At 40.8% G+C, this 18,343-nt stretch overlaps 1 protein-coding gene across 3 annotated transcripts in view; it reads left to right on the top strand.

Moving 5' to 3' along the window:
- Positions 1-3,480, top strand: part of LOC132516158 (cytochrome P450 2J2) — a 31,467-nt gene extending 27,987 nt beyond the window's left edge. For 2 of the 3 annotated variants that reach the window (XM_060142564.1, XM_060142565.1), the window contains one exon: positions 3,019-3,480. In XM_060142564.1, coding sequence (XP_059998547.1) covers positions 3,019-3,197 — 179 coding nt within the window. In that variant the 3' untranslated portion in view covers positions 3,198-3,480. The remainder of the gene's footprint in view (positions 1-3,018) is intronic. The other variant, XM_060142566.1, reaches the window with a different exon arrangement.
- Positions 3,481-18,343: the final 14,863 nt, after the last annotated feature.

Raw genomic sequence — 18,343 nt, forward strand, 5'->3', positions numbered from 1 at the left:
CCACTTTTCCTCACGTTGGCCAAGTCACTTCCTAACATGAAAGCAGACAGGAGATATGGGAATACCTTCCAGTCTTCCTGTCTACAAGAGCTTCAGATTTCCTATTATAATGCAAAGTTTCACCTGTGTATTTTAAGTATTGTAATTATTCTTGACTCACTGTTGTTTTTGCTATTGAGAGTTATAACACACTCTTTTAATTACAGGTTTCATTTGCAAGCAAATTATCTCATTTAATCCTTACAGCAACCCAGTTATTAATAGTTAGACAGGCAATCGATCAGTATGCCGTTTCTTAATGTAAGGAAACTAAGAATAAGAGAGAATTGTTTCTTATTCAAGATCACATGCCCAAAGAATTGGCTGAACAGGGCCTAAGACTCAAGTTCCCTCGTTCTCATCTAGTGCTCCTTCCTGCATAATTACAGTGTAACTCATTTCCCCACTTAAAGGCCCTTCCATTTTAAGATTCAGCAAGTTCATATCATTAGTATCCATTATTACATTGCTGCATAACAAAGGTGGAAAACTCAGTGACTTAAAACAATAAGTGTGTATTATTGCTCAGGAGGCTGCAGTTGAGCTGGGAGCTCAACTGATCTTAGCTGGCCTCTCTGGCCTTTTTGGGAGGTCAGCAGGCTGAAGGCGGATCTAGGATGACCTCAGCTGGGACAATGGGGCTCTTTTCCAAGTTTCATCCTCCAGCAAGCTAGCTGGGCTGGTGTTCGTGTGGAAGATAAAGACCCCAAGAGGGAGGACAGGAAGCACACAATGCCTCCTAAGGGCCAGGCTGGGAACTGGCAACCGTCACTCCCCCCTGCATTCTGTTGCCAGTACAAGTCATAAGGTGAGACCCGGTGAAAGGGGAAGGGAAAATAGCACAATTTTTATGGGAAGAGCTATGAAATCACATTGCAAATGATGGGGGTACAGGGCGAGAGGGGAAATTGGAGCCATTTTTGCAAGCAGTTGGTCTCACTATCTGTCTTTCTGCCTGAGAAGAATGAAATTCTTAGAAAGCAAGCAATTTGGGGATTCCCTCAGCTGTGACAGAATGAGGCCTAGCTAAACAGTTTTCAAGAGATAGAAACCTGAAAGATTCACTGACTTAAGAAGTCAACACCACCGTCTGGCTTTCCCCCGCCACACTCCCGGCTTTGGTGCACAGCTGCTTTGCCTCATTCTTGATCCAGCACTTTCTAAAAACAGCCTCTCTGAAGGGATGGGGTGTGGACAGCTCCTGCCCTTCTCTTGCAAAAGATGATCAGGTGTGGAATTAGGATACGTACACAATCAGGGCAAATGGCAAAGCTATTACTGCAAATTTATATTTTCTTTTCCTCATTTAAGTTTTTCCCAGTTGATCCAACAAAGCAGCAGACAGCTTCATGAAAGGCAAGAGGCTGAGTCCTCATTTTTCAAACAAATGTTTAAAAAGTCACTGGATCGTGGCAGATAAGGTTAGGAAGAACTTTTCCCAAAAACCCTAGGTCAGTGTTCTCATTTTACTAATGAGGTAATTGACCTGGTTAGTTAGTGGAAGCGTCAAGGAGAAGGTCCATGTTTCCCGTGGTCCAGGATGAAGCTTTGAAATCAAGTAGCCCTTGTTTTCATAATTTTAAAAGCAAATTCATATCTCCTGTCTTACTGGTATCCTTGCCCAGCCACATAATGTACTTAGGAGAGAGATTATCTCATATGTTTGACAAGTTTGACATGTTTAGGTCTGTAAGAATAAAGGGTTTACTCATAGCTCAGAGCTGGTTACTGGCAGAACCTGTACTTTAACCCTGGTTCCTGACTCCCTAGGTCCAGTTTGGTCACAATATCTGGATTCTTCTAGGAAAATCTTGGGTATTTACAATACATCTGATCTGGTACTATTTTAACAGATTTCCTCATTGTACTATTTGTGATGGGTAAAGAGATAAGGATGAGGGGAACAGAGATAAATAGGCAAACGCTGGTGGGAAACAGGCACAAAACAATATAAGTATGATATAATTCTGAAGCATATTTCAATTTACTAAACACTTTTGCAGATACTCTCTAATTTTATTTCCTCAACAGCTCATTACAGGCAAGAACAAAATAGAGGCATGTGTATATAAACTGTTTCCAGGAAAGTTTCATGACGTGGGGAAACACAAAGTAGTAAAAGCAGTGCACAGAATTAGCTACAGAGAGTAATCCCAGTGATGGTGTGCTGGAGCATCCTTACAAGGACCATGAGGAAATATGTCAAAACGTTAACAAGGGTTTTGTCTGGATTATGAGATCTTCTATTGTGTTTATACTTTTCACAATTTTTTTTCTTTTTGTAGTGAATATATATTACTTAGGGAGAAAGTAAGTTATTAAAACACCCATAAGAGGGCTGGGGGTAGAGACCAGCGTGGGGTGCTGTTACACAAGTCAGGCGAGGAGCGCGTTCATGAGGGGGAGGGCGTGGCGGAAACCCGGAAGACGTGAAGCACAGGTGGGATGAGATGGCGTCTGCCCTGCGCAGGTAGCCATGGCAGAGAGGTTTCCAGTCATTAAGGAGGGAAACGTGATAAAGAGAAAAGATGCCTCATACTTGAGAAACCTTGCTCTGATGTTTACTTGCTTATACTTTTCAACAATTTTCTTTTAACAATTGAGAAAAATTACCTAGAATTTTGTTCTTTGTCTGCTTTTGTCATTATTGTTTGCTAATGGATTTTTGAAAGGCCTTAGGCTAGACTTCACTTGCTAGATCAACCCAGGCCTCTGACTTCTTTCATCTACACCCAGTGCCTCACCTGTGCCTCATCTGCCTGATTCCTGAAGGCATCGGAATGTGTGATTGTGGATTTAGCTCGCTGGGCTTTGGTTAACTCAGGTGGCTGCGATTAAATAAGCCGAGTACATAAGGCCCTAGGGCCTAGCAGGCCCTCCGTTTGCTCAGGTTTCACAAGACGTGGTAGAAGGTTTCAGTCCTTGCTGGGCACAGACGCCGCCCGAACAGGTAACTCACCTTATATTTTTGTCTTTCAGGTAAGCGGATGTGCCTTGGAGAACAGTTGGCGAGAACTGAGTTGTTTATTTTCTTTACTTCCCTTGTGCAAAAATTTACCTTCAGGCCTCCAAACAATGAGAAGCTGAGTCTGAACTTCAGAATGAGCCTGACCATCTCTCCAGTCAGCCACCGCCTCTGTGCCGTTCCTCGGGCATGACGTCAGGGAGGGAGAGGGGAAGGAAAGCAGGAAGAATGGCCGTGTCCCCCCAAGGCAGGAGGGAACAGCATGCAGTGCCTCTGAGGACAGGTCATAGGAACTGGACTCAGGAAACAGGATCCAAACCCCAGCTTTGCCATCTCCAGTGAAGCCTTGAGCAAATCAGGTATGTTGTGAGTGATTTGCCTCTCCAGCCAGGAAATGAAAAGAGAATAGTGATTCCTTCTCTAAAGGAAGAATTGCTGTAAAAACCAGAGTGATTTGGAAACCATAAAGCACATCATGAAAGTCATAGCTGTGATCTGCCTCCTTCCTGCTTCCTTCCTTAAACGGGGACTTGCTTCTGGCCTGTTGAGATGGCCCGGGTCAGAGTGGTGCGAAATGGTGGATAGGAGAAGTCGGGCCCTGGGGCAGCCACAGAGGTCAGCTAGAAAGGCCCTCACACTTGGTAGCACTGGGCAAGCTCATCCTGTTTCTGCCTCCGAATGGCCCCTGGGAAGTCAGTAGGGCAGGTAGGATTCCTGATTTATAGGCAGGTTTCTATGGAGAAGAAATTTCTCTGATTTACCTAAGGATACTCTCCTTGGCCTTGGACCCCAGGACCAAGAAGAATGTGACCACTTTAACCAAACCTGGAAAGCAGGTTTGGGGGGAAAAATGTGGAAATATTTTCTGCTTTCAAGGTGCCTCCTCACCTTAAATCCCTTCTCAGGCATTATTTATTCCCAAGCCATTTCATACTGGATTTGACAATGTGGTGGGTGTGATCATTTCTCACAAATTGATGTTGGCTTTTGGTTGGCAAGTATTCCCTGCCTAAACACAACAGCTGAGCCTTGGTAGACTATTTTGTAGCAGGAACTAGAAATGTCAGAATCCTGCTCAACCCTCCTCCATGTAGTCACTGAGGGGAGAAAATGGCATCAACTGGAAGGCCAGGTACCCCTGATAGTCCATGGGGTTTTGATGCCAACCCCCATGCAGACCAACACAAACAAACCTGGTAAACAGGCCTAACCCATACAGAAGGTCTTTTTTTCCAAGGTGGTTAGACTTAAGTAATTAGGTCAGAACAAAACGGGCCATGAGGATCTGGGGCTTTTCATTCCTGTTGCTTGGGATTCAGAGAAAAGCCAATTCAGTGAAGACCATTAGAAAGGGAAACAGGGAGGGAGGGAGGAGAGAGAGAATTAGAATGAGGTGGGGTGGGGGAGGGAGGGAGGAGAGAGAGAATTAGAATGAGGTGGGGTGGGGGAGGGAAGAAGCAAGAGAGAGAAAATTGGTGGTCGGAGGGTGGCAGGCAAGAGAGAGACAGAGACTGAGTCTAGCTGGTGCTCGCCTGAGTCTGTCTGAGAGAGCCGAGAATATGTCTGGATGCAGTGGTAACCTTTCCTAATATGTAGGAGTTAGATTTGATCTTTCCTGGCTGCTAGAAGAACAGAAAGGGAGAACCAAAGCCACCCACCAGAGGGAGGGAGGCCATTTCTTTGTAACCTCCTGGAAAGTTGCATCTCTAGAAAACAACCCAAATGCTCTTTCTAGAATAAAACCAATCAAACAGAACACCTGAGATCTTGCCTTCCACTTCTTTTTTTCCCTCAGTCAGATCATCCACGTAGAAGACTGAGAAATTGGCCAAAAGACTTTCCATTATGTGCTCAGTCTCCTCAGCTGTTAAATGAAGGGCTTTGTTGAGTGATCTCTGAATTCCATTCCTGCGCTGCTGTTCATTTTCCATGATTCTAAGTGGGCAGGCGTTTACCTACTCCCTGTGGAGTCAACAGAAAACCCCTGGACACTCATCCTGACCTAATAGATGCAATGGGACCCAGAGCCAAGTAGAGTGTGACCACAATTAACCAGAAAGCTTGGGGACACATGACTGAGAGTCGTTGAATTTTCTGGCCATGTAAAATGTCTCCTTCTTTCCCCAAAGCTCATTGGAGAAACTCTAAAATATGAATTCTCTTCCTGTCCAAGCATGACACAAAGATTTTATTTTCTTCCTTTTGTAACTCTCTTGTTGCTGGTCCATTTTGGAAGCTCCTGCTCCCCTTTCCCTCTTCCTTTGTATCTGTGTCTGACACATAGGAGGCCCCCAGTCCACCAGGGCCCTCCATGTGCGTTGCCCTTGAGGGGGTCATGCTTTTCCTCTACCTAATGTCTCTCTCCCAATCCTGGGCATCTGCAAATTCACCTCCTTTTATCCCATATTACCAGTGCAGGCAGTCCTCTTGCTAGGATCCAAGATGACCCTGAGCTGGCTGTGCAACAGGGTCCACAATATGTCACATTATGACAAAGATGACATTATGTGGAGGTCCCTCCCAAAACAGCCCTCTCAAGAGAGCCACTGCAGTCGCCCTCACTGAGCCTATTGCCTATAGGAAGTTTCAAACCTCCATGTGGCACTCGTTCTTGTACTCCAGGAACTCCACACAGCACAGGTAAATCCCTCCTGGCTTGAAGCGTCCTCCCTGGTGAGGAGGAACTATGTCCCTCTCTCCTTTGTGGGAGATGGGTGGGAAGTAGGGAGGACCCTCCTGTTAAAGAAAACCAGAGCTGAACAGTAGTAAAGTGTCAAAACCAGATTTCATTCACGACTATTGCAATAGAAGGAGAGAGTCTTCAGTATAGAACTGGGCTCAATTCTGCATACAGCATGGACAGTGGGGCTTTACAGCCAAGGAGCAGGGTGGGGTCAGTGGATGGAAAAGGACAAGGTTAAACTGACTCCACAGGAGTCTGGCTGAAGGCAGGCCCGGGTGATCAGATATTGAGGGTAAGGGTTGCCCTCTAATCTGGCTGAGCAAGAATCTTGCTGCAACTTGCAAGCCCGACAAGGACAGTCACCAAGGTCAACACCTAGAGAGTTTAGAGGAGGCTGACTAAAGTTTACTCCAGGAGAGTCCTTTCCTCACCTTACCACCTATTATATACCCTCTTTCCAGGCAGGGGGCTACAAGGTTTCAAAGGCTGTTTCTGCGTACCCGTGGCAGGGCCCGTACAGGGAGGGTCCCAGTGCCTTACTTTAGACCTGGGGCCTCACCAGCACTTGGCAGGGCCCACTTGACTGGCAGCAACTGGGACTCCAGCTGAAACTGAGAAAGAAAGAAGCCCTTTTTCACATTCCTTTACAAATGTGCTATCCGGGCCACAATCAGACCGTGAAAAATGCTATTTCTCTTTTTATGTTGAATGAAAGTGCAGATGAATGACACAAGACTCCTCAGGACATTGCTGTCTCCCAAGGTCAGCACCGTGAATGGCAGGAACAGGCCAGGACTATAAATGTAGCAGAAATTGGACCAATGCTGTACAATCCCTTTACAAGGGATTCTTTGCCTAGTTTTAACTTTTACTCTGTCACACGTATTCCCTGGTGTTTCTGCCATTAAGTCTCTGAAAGTAAAGTTCCAAATATATTTGTAATGGAAGATGAGCCTTCATTTTATTCTGATTAGCTTTGGGTGAAAAGTCCACAATAATTCATATATATTTTTTTCCTATTCATTATGAGTCTTTTGTTCTCTGGCTGTTTTGTAGATTTTGTTCTCTTATTGTTACTCCTTAGCAGTTTGGTTATAAAGTGTCTTCGTAGAATTTTCTTTTTGTTTATCCTAATTGCAGTTCGTTGACGTTACTGCATCAATGACTTTAATATTTTGAGAACATTTGGATACATTTTGGTCTTCAAATTATTTTTCAATAAATAAATTATTTCTTAAAATATTATTTATGAACTCACACCTTGCCCCCATATACATAGGATTCAATTGCACATATGTTAGACCCCTTGATATTGACTTACTGGATCCTGAAGTTATGTTAATTTTTTTCAGCCTCTTTTCCTTCTGTACTTCAGTTTGGATAAATTCCATTGCCCTATCTTTTTTTTTTAATTGAAGTATAGCTGATTTACAATGTTGTGTTAATTTCTGCTGCACAGCAAAGTGATTCAGTTATATCTCTCTATATATATTCTTTTTCACATTCTCTTCCATTATGATTTATTACAGGACATTGAATATAGTTTCCCTGTGCTATACAGTAGGACCTTGTTGTTTATCCATTCTATATATAATAGATTGCACCTGCTAATCCCAAATTCCCAATCCATCCCTTCCCCACCCGCCCTCCCCCTTGGCAACCACAAGTCTGTTCTCTCTATCTGTGAGTCTGCCTCTGTTTTGTAGATAATTTCATTTGTGTCATATTTTAGATTCCATGTATAAGTGATATCCTATTTGTCTTTCTCTGACTTAAGTCACTTAATATGATAATCTCTAGGCCCATCCATGTAGCTGCAAATGGCATTATTTCACTCTTTTTTGTGGCTGGGTAGGATTCCATTGTACTTATATACACCACATCTTTTTTATCCTTCCAGCTGTTGATGAACATTTAGGTTGCTTCCATGTCTCAACTATTGTAAATAGTGCTGCTATGAACATAGGGGTGCATGTATCTTTTTGAATTATAGTTTTGCCAGGATATGTGCCCAGAAGTGGGATTGCTGGATCATTTACTTTTAGTTTTTGAGGAACCTCCATGTTGTTTTGCATAGTGGCTGCATCAATTTACAGTCCCACCGCACTGTAGGAGTGTTCCCTTTTTTCCACATCCTCTCTAGCATTTATTTGTAGACTTTTTGATGATGGCCATTCTGATGGGTGTGAGGTGACACCTCATTGTACTTTTGATTTGCATTTCTCTAATAACTAGTGGTGTTGAGCATTTTTTCATGTGCCTAGTGACCATCTGTATGTCTACTTTGGAGAAATGTCTATTTAGGTCTTCTGCACATTTTTTGATTGACTTGTTTGTTTTTTTGTTGTTGAATTGTAAGAGCTGTTTGTATATTTTGGAAATTAAGTGCTTGTTGGTGGCATCATTTGCAAATATTTTCTCCCATTCAGTACTTTGTTTGTTTTGTTTATGGTTTCCTTTGCTGTGCAAAAGCTTGTAAGTTTGATTAGGTCCTATTTGTTTAGTTTTGGTTTTATTTCTATTGCCTTGGGAGACTGGGCTAAGAAAACATTGGTGCAATTTATGTCAGAGAATGTTTTGCCTATGATCTCTTGTAGGAGTTTTTTTTGTTTGTTTTGTTTTTTGCAGTATGCGGGCCTCTCACTGTTGTGGCCTCTCCCGCTGCGGAGCACAGGCTCCGGATGCGCAGGCTCAGTGGCCATGGCTCACGGGCCCAGCCGCTCCATGGCATATGAGATCTTCCCGGACCGGGGCATGAACCCATGTCCCCTGCATTGGCAGGTGGACTCTCAACCACTGCGCCACCAGGGAAGCCCTCTTGTAGGAGTTTTATGGTGTCATATCTTATATTAAAGTCTTTAAGCCATTTTGAGGTTATTTTTGTGTATGGTGTGAGGGTGTATTCTAACTTCATTGATTTACATACAGCTGTCCAACTTTCCCAGCAATAATTGCTGAAGAGACTGTCTTTTTCCCATTTTATATTCTTGCCTCCTTTGCCAAAGATTAATTGACTGTAACTGTGTGGTTTTTTTTCTGGGCTCTCTATTTTGTTCCATTGATCCATATGTCTGTTTTTGTGCCAAGACCACACTGTTTTCATCACTGTAGGTTTGTAGTATTGTCTGAAGTCTGAGAGGATTATGCCTCCTGCTTTGTTCATTTTCCTCAATATTTCTTTGGCAATACTGGGTCTTTCATGGTTCCATATAAATTTTAGGATTATTTGTTCTGGTTCTGTGAAAACATGGGTAATTTGATGGGGATCTCATTGAATCTGTAGATTGCTTTGGGTAGTATGGCCATTTTAACAATGTTAATTCTTCCAATCCAAGAGCATGGGATTTCTTTCCATTTCTTTGAATCATCTTCAATTTCCTTTATTAATGTTTTGTAGTTCTCAGCATATAAGTCTTTCACCTCCTTGGTGAGGCTTATTCCTAAGTCTTTTTTTTTTTGGATGCAATTTTAAAAGGGATTGTTTGTTTACATCCCCTTTCTGGATGCAATTTTAAAAGAGATTGTTTGTTTACATCCTCTTTCTGATACTGCCTTGTTAGTGTAAAGAAATGCCACCAATTTCTGTATGTTAATCTTTTATCCTGCTACCTTGCTGAATTCGTTTATTAGATCTAGAAGTTTTTGTGTGGAGTATTTAGGGTTTCAACATATAGTATCAATATCATGTTATCTGCATGTAATAACAGTTTTACGTCTTCCTTCTACTTTGGATACCTTTTATTTCTTTTTCTTGCCTGATTGCTGTAGCTAGGATTTCCAATACCATGTTGAATAAAAAGGGTGAGAGTGGATATCCTTGTCTTGTTCCAGATTTTAGCAGGAAGGTTTTCATCTTTTCACTGTTGAGTACTATATTGGCTCTGGGTTTGTCGTAAATAACTTTCATTATGTTGTGATATGTTCCTTTTAATCCCACTTTGGTAAGCATTTTTATCATGAATGGATGTTGAATTTTATCAAATGCTTTTTCTGCATCTATGGAGATGATCATGTGGTTCTTGGTTTTTCTTTTGTTGACGTGCTCCATCCCATTGATTGATTTGCAAATGTTAAACCATCCTTGTGACCCTGGAATGAATCCGGCTTGGTCATGGTGCAAGATCTTCTTTATGTGTTGTTGGATTTGGTTTGCTGATATTTTGCTGAGAATTTTTGCAGCTATATTCATCAAAGATATTGGCCTGTAATTTTATTTTTTGGTAGTGTCTTTTTCTGGTTTTAGTATCAGGGTGTTGGGGGCTTCATAGAATGTCTTTGGGACTATTTCCTCCTCCTCAATCTTTTGGAAGGGTTGGAGAAGGATCAGTATAAGTTCTTCCTTTTATGTTTGGTAGAATTTACCTGTGAAGCCATCTGGTCCTGGACTTTTGTTTGTAGGGAGTTGGGTTTTCTTTTTTTTCTTACAGATTCTGTTTCACTTCTAGTGATTGATCTCTTCAAATAATCTATAACTTCTTGATTCAGTTTTGGTGGGCTGTGTGTTTCTAGAAAGTTGTCCATTTCTTTAAGGTTGTCCTATTTGTTGACATATAATTATTCATAGTATTCTCTTATGGTTTTTGTATTTCTGCAATATTGGTTGTAATTTCTCCTCTCTCATTTCTTATTTTGTTTATTTGGGTCCTCTCTCTTTTCTTGGTGAGCCTGGCCAGAGGTTTGTCAATTTTGTTTAACCTCTTAAAGAACCAGCTCTTGGGACTTCCCTGGTGGCACAGTGGTTAAGAATCTGCTGCCAATACAGGGGACATGGGTTCGAGCCCTGTTCCAGGAAGATCCCACATGCCGCGGAGCAACTAAGCCCGTGCGCCACAACTACTGAGCCTGCACTCTAGAGTCCGCGAGCCATAACTGCTGAAGCCTGCGCACCTAGAGCCCATGCTCCGCAACAAGAGAAGCCACCACAATGAGAAGCCCATGCACCGCAATGAAGAGCAGTGCCCGCTCGCTGCAACTAGAGGAAGCCCATGCTCAGCAACGAAGACCAAACGCAGCCAAAAATAAATAAATTTTTTTTTTTGAAAAAAGGGCTTCCCTGGTGGTACAGTGGTTGAGAGCTCCGCCTGCCAATGCAGGGGACACGGGTTCGTGCCCCAGTCCGGGAAGATCCCACATGCCGCAGAGCGGCTGGACCCGTGAGCCATGGCCACTAAGCCTGCGTGTCTGGAGCCTGTGCTCCGCAATGGGAGAGGCCACAACAGTGAGACACCCACGAACCACAAACAAAACAAACAAACAACAACAAAAAAAGAACTAGCTCTTGGTTTTACTGCTTTTTTATATTAATTTTTTAATCTCTTTTTTTATTTCCTCTCCGAATTTTATTATTTCCTTCCTTCTGCTGACTTTAGTTTTTGTTCTTTTTTTCTAATTCTCTTAGGTGGTGGGTTAGGTGGTTTAATTGAGATTTTACTTGTTTCTTAAAGAAGGCTTGTATCTCTATGAACTTCCCTCTAAGAACTGCTTTTGCTGAATCCTATAGATTTTGTATGGTTGTGGTATCATTGTCATTTGTCTCAAGATTTTTTTTTTCCTCTTTGATTTCATCATTGACCCATTGGTTTTTTAGTGGCATGTTATTTAGTCTCCATGTGATTGTTTTTTTCTTGTTTCTTTTTCTGTGGTTGATTTCTAGTTTCACACAATTTTGGTCAAAAAAGATACTTGAAATAATTTCTATACTCTTAAATTTGTTGAGGCTTGTTTTGTGCCCTAGTGTGTAGTTAGTCCTAGAGAATGTTCCATGTGCTCTTGAAAAGAAACGTGTATTCTGTTTTGGGGTTTTTTTTTTTTTTGGACGTAATGTCCTGAAAATGTCAATTAAGTCTAACTGTTCTATTGTATCATTTAGTATCTCTTTTGCCTTATTGATTTTCTGTCTAGAAGATCTGTTTATTGATGTAAGTGGGGTGTTAAAGTCTCCTACTATTATTGTATTCCTGTCAATTTCTCCTTTTATGTCTGTATTTGTTTTACGTATTTAGGTGCTCCTATATTGGGTGCATAATGTTGATGAGTGTAATATCCTCTTCTTGTATTGATCCTTTTATCATTATATAGTGTCCTTCTTTATCTTTCTTTAGAGCTTTTGTTTTAAACTCTATTTTGTCTGACATGAGTAATGCTACAAGTGCTTTCTTGTCACTTCTCTTTGCATGAAATATCTTTTTCCATCCCCTCACTTTCAATCTATGTGTGTCCTTTGCCCTCAAGTAGATCTCTTTTGGGCATCATATTGTAGCTTCTTTTTTTGTTTTGTTTTGTTTTTTTAATCCAATCTGCCAGTTTGTCTTTCGATTGGGGCATTTAGTCCATTGACCATTAAGGTAATTTTTGATAGGTATATATTTATTTCTGTTTTAAACCTTGTTTTCCTGTTGCTTTTCTATTTCTTATATGATCCTTTTTCTTTTTGTTTTTCCTTTTGTAGTTTGAAGATTTTCTTTTGTGTTGTGCTTGTGTTCTCTTCTTTTTGGTTTTTGTGAATCTAGTGTATGTTTTTGATTTGTGGTTACCCTGTTTTTCAAGTATGTTAACCCCTTCCTATATCTACTTGCTTTAGACTAGTAGTCATATAGGCTCAAACACATTCTGAAAAAAAAAATTATGTTTTCTTACTCTCCTCCCCCGCATTTTATTATTTTGATGTCCTTTTTTACATCTTCATGTTTTACCTTTGCTGTTCATTGTGGTTATCATCACTTTCACAGAATTTTTTTAATTTTTATTTTTCTTAAATTGATGTACTGGCTTATTTAAGTGATTTACTTTCCATTTGTGATTTTTCTCTTTCCTGTAGATTCTTGCTTCTTTTCTATTTAGAGAAGACCTTTCAATATTCCTTTAGGACAGATTTAGTAGTGCTGTATTCTTTTAGTTTTTGCTTGTCTGAGAATTCTTTATCTCTCCTTCTATTCTAAATGATAATCTTGCTGGGTAGACTATCCTAGGTTGCAGATTTTTCCTTTTCAGAATTTTGAATATATCTAGGCACTCCCTTCTGGCCTGCAACATTTCTGTGTAGAAATCAACTGATAGTCTTATGGGGGTTCCCTTGTAATCAACTCTTTTCTTGCTGCCTTTAGAATCTTCTCTTTATCTTTAATTTTTGCCATTGTAATTATGATATGTCTTGGTGTAGTTCTGTTTGGGTTCATCTTGTTTGGGGCCCTCTGTGCTTCTTGTACCTGGATATCTGTTTCCTTCTTTAGGTTTGAGAAGTTTTCAACCATAATTTCTTCAAATATATTTTTGATCTCCTTTTCTCTTTCTTCTCCTTCTGGAATCCCTATTATGCAAGGGTTCCTATTATCCCATGGGCCCCTTTTATTGCTTTGATTTTTTTTCTATTTGGCTTTTTTTCTTCTGTTCTGATTTCGATTATCCTATCTTCCAGATCACTTATTCATTCTTCTGCATTATTCAATCTGCTATTTATTCCCTTAAGCTCAGCTTTCATCTTGGCAAATGAATTTTCTAATTTTTCTTGGTTCTTCTTTATTGTTTCTAGTTCATTTTACAGTAATCTGCATTTCTATCAGCCCTTCTTTTTTTTTTTTTTTTTTTTTTTTTTTTTTTTTTTTGCGGTACATGGGCCTCTTACTGTTGTGGCCTCTCCTGTTGCAGAGCACAGGCTCTGGATGTGCAGGCTCAGTGGCCATGGCTCACAGGTCTAGGCACTCCATAGCATGTGGGATCTTCCTGGACCAGGGCACGAAACCGTGTCCGCTGCATCGGCAGGTGGACTCTCAACCACTGCGCCACCAGGGAAGCCCAGTAGCCCTTCTTAATTCCTTCAATATTCTCATTATCTCCTTTTTGAACTCGATGTCTATTAGACTAAAGAGGTCTCTTTCATTGTTTGTTCTTTCAAGGGAATTCTCTTGATTTTTTAAATTGAGAGTGGTTCCTCTGCTTCTTCATTTTACTTACATTTCTCTAACTTTATGAATTTAGGAGAAACAATTATCTATTGTAGTCTTGGAGGGCTATTTTTTTGTGGAAGGACCCCTGTGTAGCTTGCATGGGTTTAATATTTTTGGTGCAAGGGCTGTTTTAGTATTTTTGCCTGCCGCCTCTTTCCTCAGTGTGTGCTGGCCATTATCCCCTTGATGGGGGTATGACTGCTGTTGTGGTGACCAGAGCCTGCACTGGATGTTGAATGGGGCCTCCTCTTTGTGGTTGTCAGGGTCTGCTCCCTAGTTGTTGGACTAGAAGCCCTAGATCCATTTCTAAGCTGCAGTATTAAGTAGGCAGGATTGGAACACTCCCTCTGGAAGAGGAGCCACTGATTATTCCTTTGCTGGAGCTGTCCACCAGGGAGTGCACTCTATGGTGTCATCTGTCACCCATTGTGTGGGCTTACAAAGTATACTGTTGTTCGCACTACCCTTGGCCCTGCCTCCACTGTGGGAATGCAGGCAATCATCCCTGGTGTCCTTCAGGCTCTGTGTTCACAGAGCCACCAGAGTAGATCCATAGGCACCGATCCACTGAAATCAGGTACCAGGACTGGTACCAGTTGCATGCCTGGTCCTACCATGGGAGATATGGAAGCAGCCCAAACCTTGGTCCCACTTTCATGTGCATGTGCCCACAAAGACTATAGCTGCTAAGGCTGGACCAGTCCCAGCCACAGGAGTACCCATTGTCCACTCCGGTGTCCTGCAGGTGCTGAGTTTACAAAGTCAGTCATGGTGGTGTGGATCACACAGCTGTGGGGAAAGAGCTCTGCTTTCAGCCCCACATCCACACGTGGGCAGCCCTCTGACACTGGCACTTGCATGCTCCCAGAGCTTGTAGAGGCAGCTCCGAGAAAGGGGCTGCTATGGCAGGCCCCACCTCTCCCTTCACTCACGCATTAACAATGGGGTGTCAGTGGCAGTGCATGGTGGCTGTGAGCACACCAAGAGTGAGGCTGCTATGGTGGACCCCACCCTTCCCTTCATATGCCTTTTAATGGTACTTTGCTTCTATGGTGGGCTGGGCTTCTTCTGCAGACACCCCTGGTTGCAGCCCATGCCACACTTCAGCCCCTTCAGGCTGTCTCCACACAGCTAACCCCAGTCCTCTCCCTGGGTCTGTCCTCTGAAGCTTGTTTCAGCACTCAGCCCCTGCATGTACTAGCAGGCACACATCTTAGGCTGGGGACTGCAGCAAAGTAGCATGGATCCTCTGTACTGTTCTCTCTCTGTTCAACCTGAGACAAACAGGCTGCTTGAACTCTCCAAGCCTCTGAATTTCCCTTTCTGTCCTGGCTGATCTCTCCTCTGGTAAGGGAGTTTCCCAGGGTGTGGGAACCTTTCCTCTTTCACAGCTCCATCCCAGGGGCACAGGTCCTGTCCTGCTTCTATCTTTTACTTTTTCCCCTTTCATCCTACCCAGTTATGAGGGAGATCTTTCTTGCATTTCTGGGCATCTGAGATTTTCTATCAGTGTTTAGTAGGTATTCTGTGAGAATTGTTCCACCTGTAGATGTATTTTTTATGTATTTGTGGGAGGAGTTGAGCTCTACGTCCTTCTATTCTGCCATCTTGATTCTTGCTCCTATTGCCCTGTCTTTAAGTTCCTTTTTTAAAAATTTTTATTAGAGTATAGTTGATTTTCAGTGTTTGTTAGTTTCAGGTGTACAGCAAAGTGAATCAGTTGTATATATATCCACTCTTTTTTAGATTCTTTTCCTATATAGGCCATTATGAGTATTGAATTGAGCTCCCTGTCCTATACAGTAGGTCCTTATTAGTTATCTCTTTTATATATATAGTAATGTGTATATGTCAATCCCAATCTCCCAATTTATCCATCCCCCCCTTACCCCCTGGTAGCCATAAGTTTGTTTTCTATATCTGTAATTCTATTTCTGTTTTGTAGATAAGTTCATTTGTACCCTTTTTTTAGATTCCACATATAAGTGATATCATATATTGTCTTTCTCTGTCTCACTTCACTCAGTATGACAATCTCTAGGTCTATCCATGTTGCTACAGATGGCATTATTTAATTCTTTTTTATGACCAAGTAATATTCCATTGTATATATGTACCACATCTCCTTTATCCATTCATCTATTGATGGACACTTAGGTTGCTTCCATGTCTTGGCTATTGTAAATAGTGCTGCAGTCAACATTGGGGTACCTGTATCTTTGGAAATCATGGTTTTCTCTGGATATATGCCCAGGAGTGGGATTGCTGGATCATATGGTAGCTCTATGTTTAGTTTTATAAGGAACCTCCATACTATTCTCCATAGTGGCTGTACCAGTTCACATTCCCACCGTCAGTGCAAGAGTGTTCCCTTTTCTCCACATCCTCTCCAGCATTTATTGTTTGTAGACTTTTTGATGATGGCCATTCTGATTGGCGTGAGGTGACACCTCATTGTACTTTTGATTTGCATTTCTCTAATAATTAATAATATTCAGCATCTTTTAATGTGCTAATTGACCATCTGTATGTCTTCTTTGGAGAAATGTTTTTTTAGGTCTTCTGCCCCTTTTTTAATTGGGTTGTTTGTTTTTTGAAATTAAACTGCATGAGCTGTTTTTAGATTTTGGAAATTAATCCCTTGCCTTTTGCATCCTTTGCAAATACTTTCTCCCATTCTATGCGTTGTCTTTTTGTTTATTTTATCCATTGCTGTGCAGAAGCTTTTAGGTTTAATTAAGTCCCATTCATCTATTTTTTTTAAATTTTCATTGCTCTAGGAGGTGGGTCCAAAAAGATATTCCTGTCATGTATGTCAAAGAGTGTTCTGCCTATGCTATATTGTAAGAGTTTTATAGTATCTAGGCTTACATTTAGGTCTTTACTCCATTTTTTTTTTTCTTTTTTTTGTTGCAGTATGGTTGATTTATAATGTGCCAGTCTCTGCTGTGTGAGTCACAGCAGAGTGACTCAGTTATACACATATATACTTTTTTTAGGTCTTTAATCCATTTTGAGTTTATTTTTGTATATGGTGTTAGAGAATGTTCTAATTTCATTCTTTTACATGTAGCAGTCCAGTTTTCTCAGCACTACTTATTGAAGAGACTTTCTTTTCTCCATTGTATATTCTTGCCTCCTTTGTTGTAGATTAATTGACCATAAGTGTGTGGGTTTATTTCTGGGCCTTCTATCGTGTTCCAATGATCTATAAGTCTTCTTTGTGCCAGTACCATACTGTTTTGATTACTGTAGTTTTATACTGTAGCCTGAAGTCAGGGAGCCTGATTCCTCCAGCTCCATTCTTCTTTCTGAAGATTTCTGTGGCTATTCAGGATGTTCTGTGTTTCCATAGGAATTTTAAGATCTGTTCTAGATCTGCAAAAAAATACCATTGGTAATTTGATAGGGGTTGCATGGAATCTATAGATGCAAATTTACCAAATTTATTGATGAACCCAAGTAAGTTTTTGGTAGCATCTTTAGGATTTTCTATGTATAGTATCATGTCATCTGCAAACAGTGACAGTTTTACTTCTTTTCCAATTTGGATTCTTTTTGTTTACTTTTCTTCTCTAATTGCCATGGCTAGGACTTCCAAAACTATGTTGAATAAAAGTGGTGAGAGTGGACACCCTTGTCTTGTTCCTGTTCTTAGAGGAGATGCTTTCAGCTTTTCACTGTTGAGTATGATGTTAGCTATGTCATATATGGCCTTTATTATGTTGAGGAAGGTTCCCTCTATGCCCACTTTCTGGAGAGTTTTTAATCATAAATCAGTGTTGAATTTTGTCAAAACCTTTTCTGTATCTATTGACAATCATATGGTTGTTATTTTTCAATTTGTTAATGTGGTGTATCACATGGATTGATTTGCAGATATTGAAAAATTCTTGCATCCCTGTGATAAATCCCAGTTGATTATGGTGTATGACCCTTTTAATGTGCTGTTGGGTTCAGTTGCTAGTATTTTGTTGAGGATTTTTGTGTCTATGTTCATCAGTGATATTGGCCTGTAATTTTCTTTTTATGTGATATCTTTGACTGGTGTTGTTACCAAGGTGATGATGGCCTCATAGAATGAGTTTGGGAGCCTTCCTCCCTCTGTAATTTTTTGGAATAGTTTTAGAAGGATAGATGTTAACTCTTCTCTAAATGTTTGGTAGAATTTACCTATGAAGCCATCTGGTCCAGGACTTTGTTTGTTGGGAGTTTTAAAATCACAGTTTCAGTTTCTCTGCTTGTGATTGGTCTGTTCATATTTTCTGTTTCTTCCTGGTTCAGTTTTGGGAGATTGTACCTTTCTAAGAATTTGTCTATTTCTTCTAGGTTGTCAATTTTATTGGCATATGTTTGCTTGTAGTAGTCTCTTATGATCCTTTGTACTTCTGTTGTATCTGTTATAACTTCTCCTTTTTCATTTCTAATTTTATTGATTTGAGCCCTCTTCCTTTTTTTCTTGATGAATCTGGCTAGAGGTTTATCAGTTTTGTTTATCTTTTCAAAGAACCAACTTTTAGTTTCATTAATCTCTTCTATTGTTTTCTTTGTCTCTATTTCATTTATTTCTGCTCTGATCTTCATGATTTCTTTCTTTCTAGTAATTTTGGTTTTTTTTTTATTATTTCTCTAGTTGATTTAGGTGTAAGGTTAGGTTGTTTATTTAGGATTTTTCTTGTTTCCTGAGGTAAGATTGTATTGCTATAAACTTTA

This window comes from Lagenorhynchus albirostris, chromosome 2 (genome assembly GCF_949774975.1).
Source record: "Lagenorhynchus albirostris chromosome 2, mLagAlb1.1, whole genome shotgun sequence".
Taxonomy (NCBI): Eukaryota; Metazoa; Chordata; class Mammalia; order Artiodactyla; family Delphinidae; genus Lagenorhynchus; species Lagenorhynchus albirostris.